General features: G+C 45.3%; 1 protein-coding gene across 4 annotated transcripts in view; it reads left to right on the top strand.

The window, feature by feature from the left end:
• The window catches only part of LOC113215828 (protein Fe65 homolog), an 80,567-nt gene that overhangs the window by 16,247 nt on the left and 63,118 nt on the right, over nucleotides 1-1,202 (top strand). For all 4 annotated transcript variants that reach the window (XM_052266631.1, XM_052266629.1, XM_052266628.1 and 1 more), the window contains one exon: nucleotides 662-830. In XM_052266631.1, coding sequence (XP_052122591.1) covers nucleotides 677-830 — 154 coding nt within the window. In that variant the 5' untranslated portion in view covers nucleotides 662-676. The remainder of the gene's footprint in view (nucleotides 1-661; nucleotides 831-1,202) is intronic.

Here is a 1,202-nt window from a genome sequence, read left to right as displayed (position 1 = left end):
CCCGATCCGATCGGCTCCAGAGCTGAGCTGGAGCCGAGCTAGAGATCCTGGAGAGCCGGCAGCGCCGCCAACGCATCCTCCCAGGGCCCCGCTGGGACGGGGACCGGGAGACATGTGGACCAAACCGAGAGTGGCCTGGCGGGCCGGGGTATCTGAGCACTGTGGGAAATTTGTGAAACACAAAAACGCGATTAAAAGTTTTGCAGTTTAAACTACGAAACTAAGAAGTTCTACAGTTTCGACTGCAAAAGTTAGTCTCACATTTTAAACTGCAAAACTAAGAAGTTCTAGTTTTAGGCTAACTGCAAAACGTGTAGTTCAACTGATAAATCTGCACGGGCAAGCTTAGACACTGCTGGGGAAGCGCACTTCCGCTCAGGGCTAGTTTGACAGTTCAAACTGTTGAACTTCACAGTTTTGCAGTTTAAACTGTCATCTTGTTATACAGTTAGATTTGCAGAATGAACAGAGTGGTAAAGTCTCAAATTTTAGTATTTGAGCCCCATGCATATTTTTACTTCCGTTCCTTCAATGGTCACAAATATTAAGTTTTATTTCGATAGTTGTATTGTAAAATTTCTCGTTTCTCCTGCTAGAACCTGCTTCGTATGTCCTCGGCTCGGCGATATGTATTGACCACAAACTTTCTTGTCTGTTGCAGGAGGCGTGCCGTGGAATGTTGTGTGGGGAGATCCTGCGCTCCCCCCAGCAGTGCCTGAGCTTGCCGCTGCTGCCCGGGGGCCCCGGGGGCGTCAACAGCCCGTACCTCGCGCTGCTGGCCATGGCCACCCTCACCGCCATGGACGCGGACAACGATGACATCTTCCTCGGTGAGCGAAGTGCACGTCAACACGTCGACCCTTAGGTCGATCTTTGTTTTTCAGCCAGCTGAATGCATAGAAGAAAGTCAATCACTGAAATTTGGGTTTCGCGATGATCGATGACAAAAAGAGAAATCCTTTCGGCATGTTGGTTGAAATCGTCGAAATCGACGTTGACTCAACCGACTTTCATTCCTCCTATTATGTGTCACTTCCTGAGCTTAATCGTCCGAGAAACTAAAAAGCCTTAATTTTCATTTTATTTATCATTTTATGTTTCGCTTTCTTGTTTCATTTTATTTAGTTTTGTATTTTAGTCATTTTTTGTTTATTTACCTTTTTTATTTGTTCATTTTGTTTGTTTTTTTGTTTTTTTCTTTT

The sequence above is a fragment of the Frankliniella occidentalis genome, unplaced genomic scaffold (assembly GCF_000697945.3).
Source record: "Frankliniella occidentalis isolate FOCC.00 unplaced genomic scaffold, Focc_3.1 Scaffold41, whole genome shotgun sequence".
In the NCBI taxonomy this organism is placed as follows: Eukaryota; Metazoa; Arthropoda; class Insecta; order Thysanoptera; family Thripidae; genus Frankliniella; species Frankliniella occidentalis.
The sequence above is the reverse complement of the archived record's forward strand: the minus strand, read 5'-3'. Positions and strand labels throughout refer to the sequence as shown.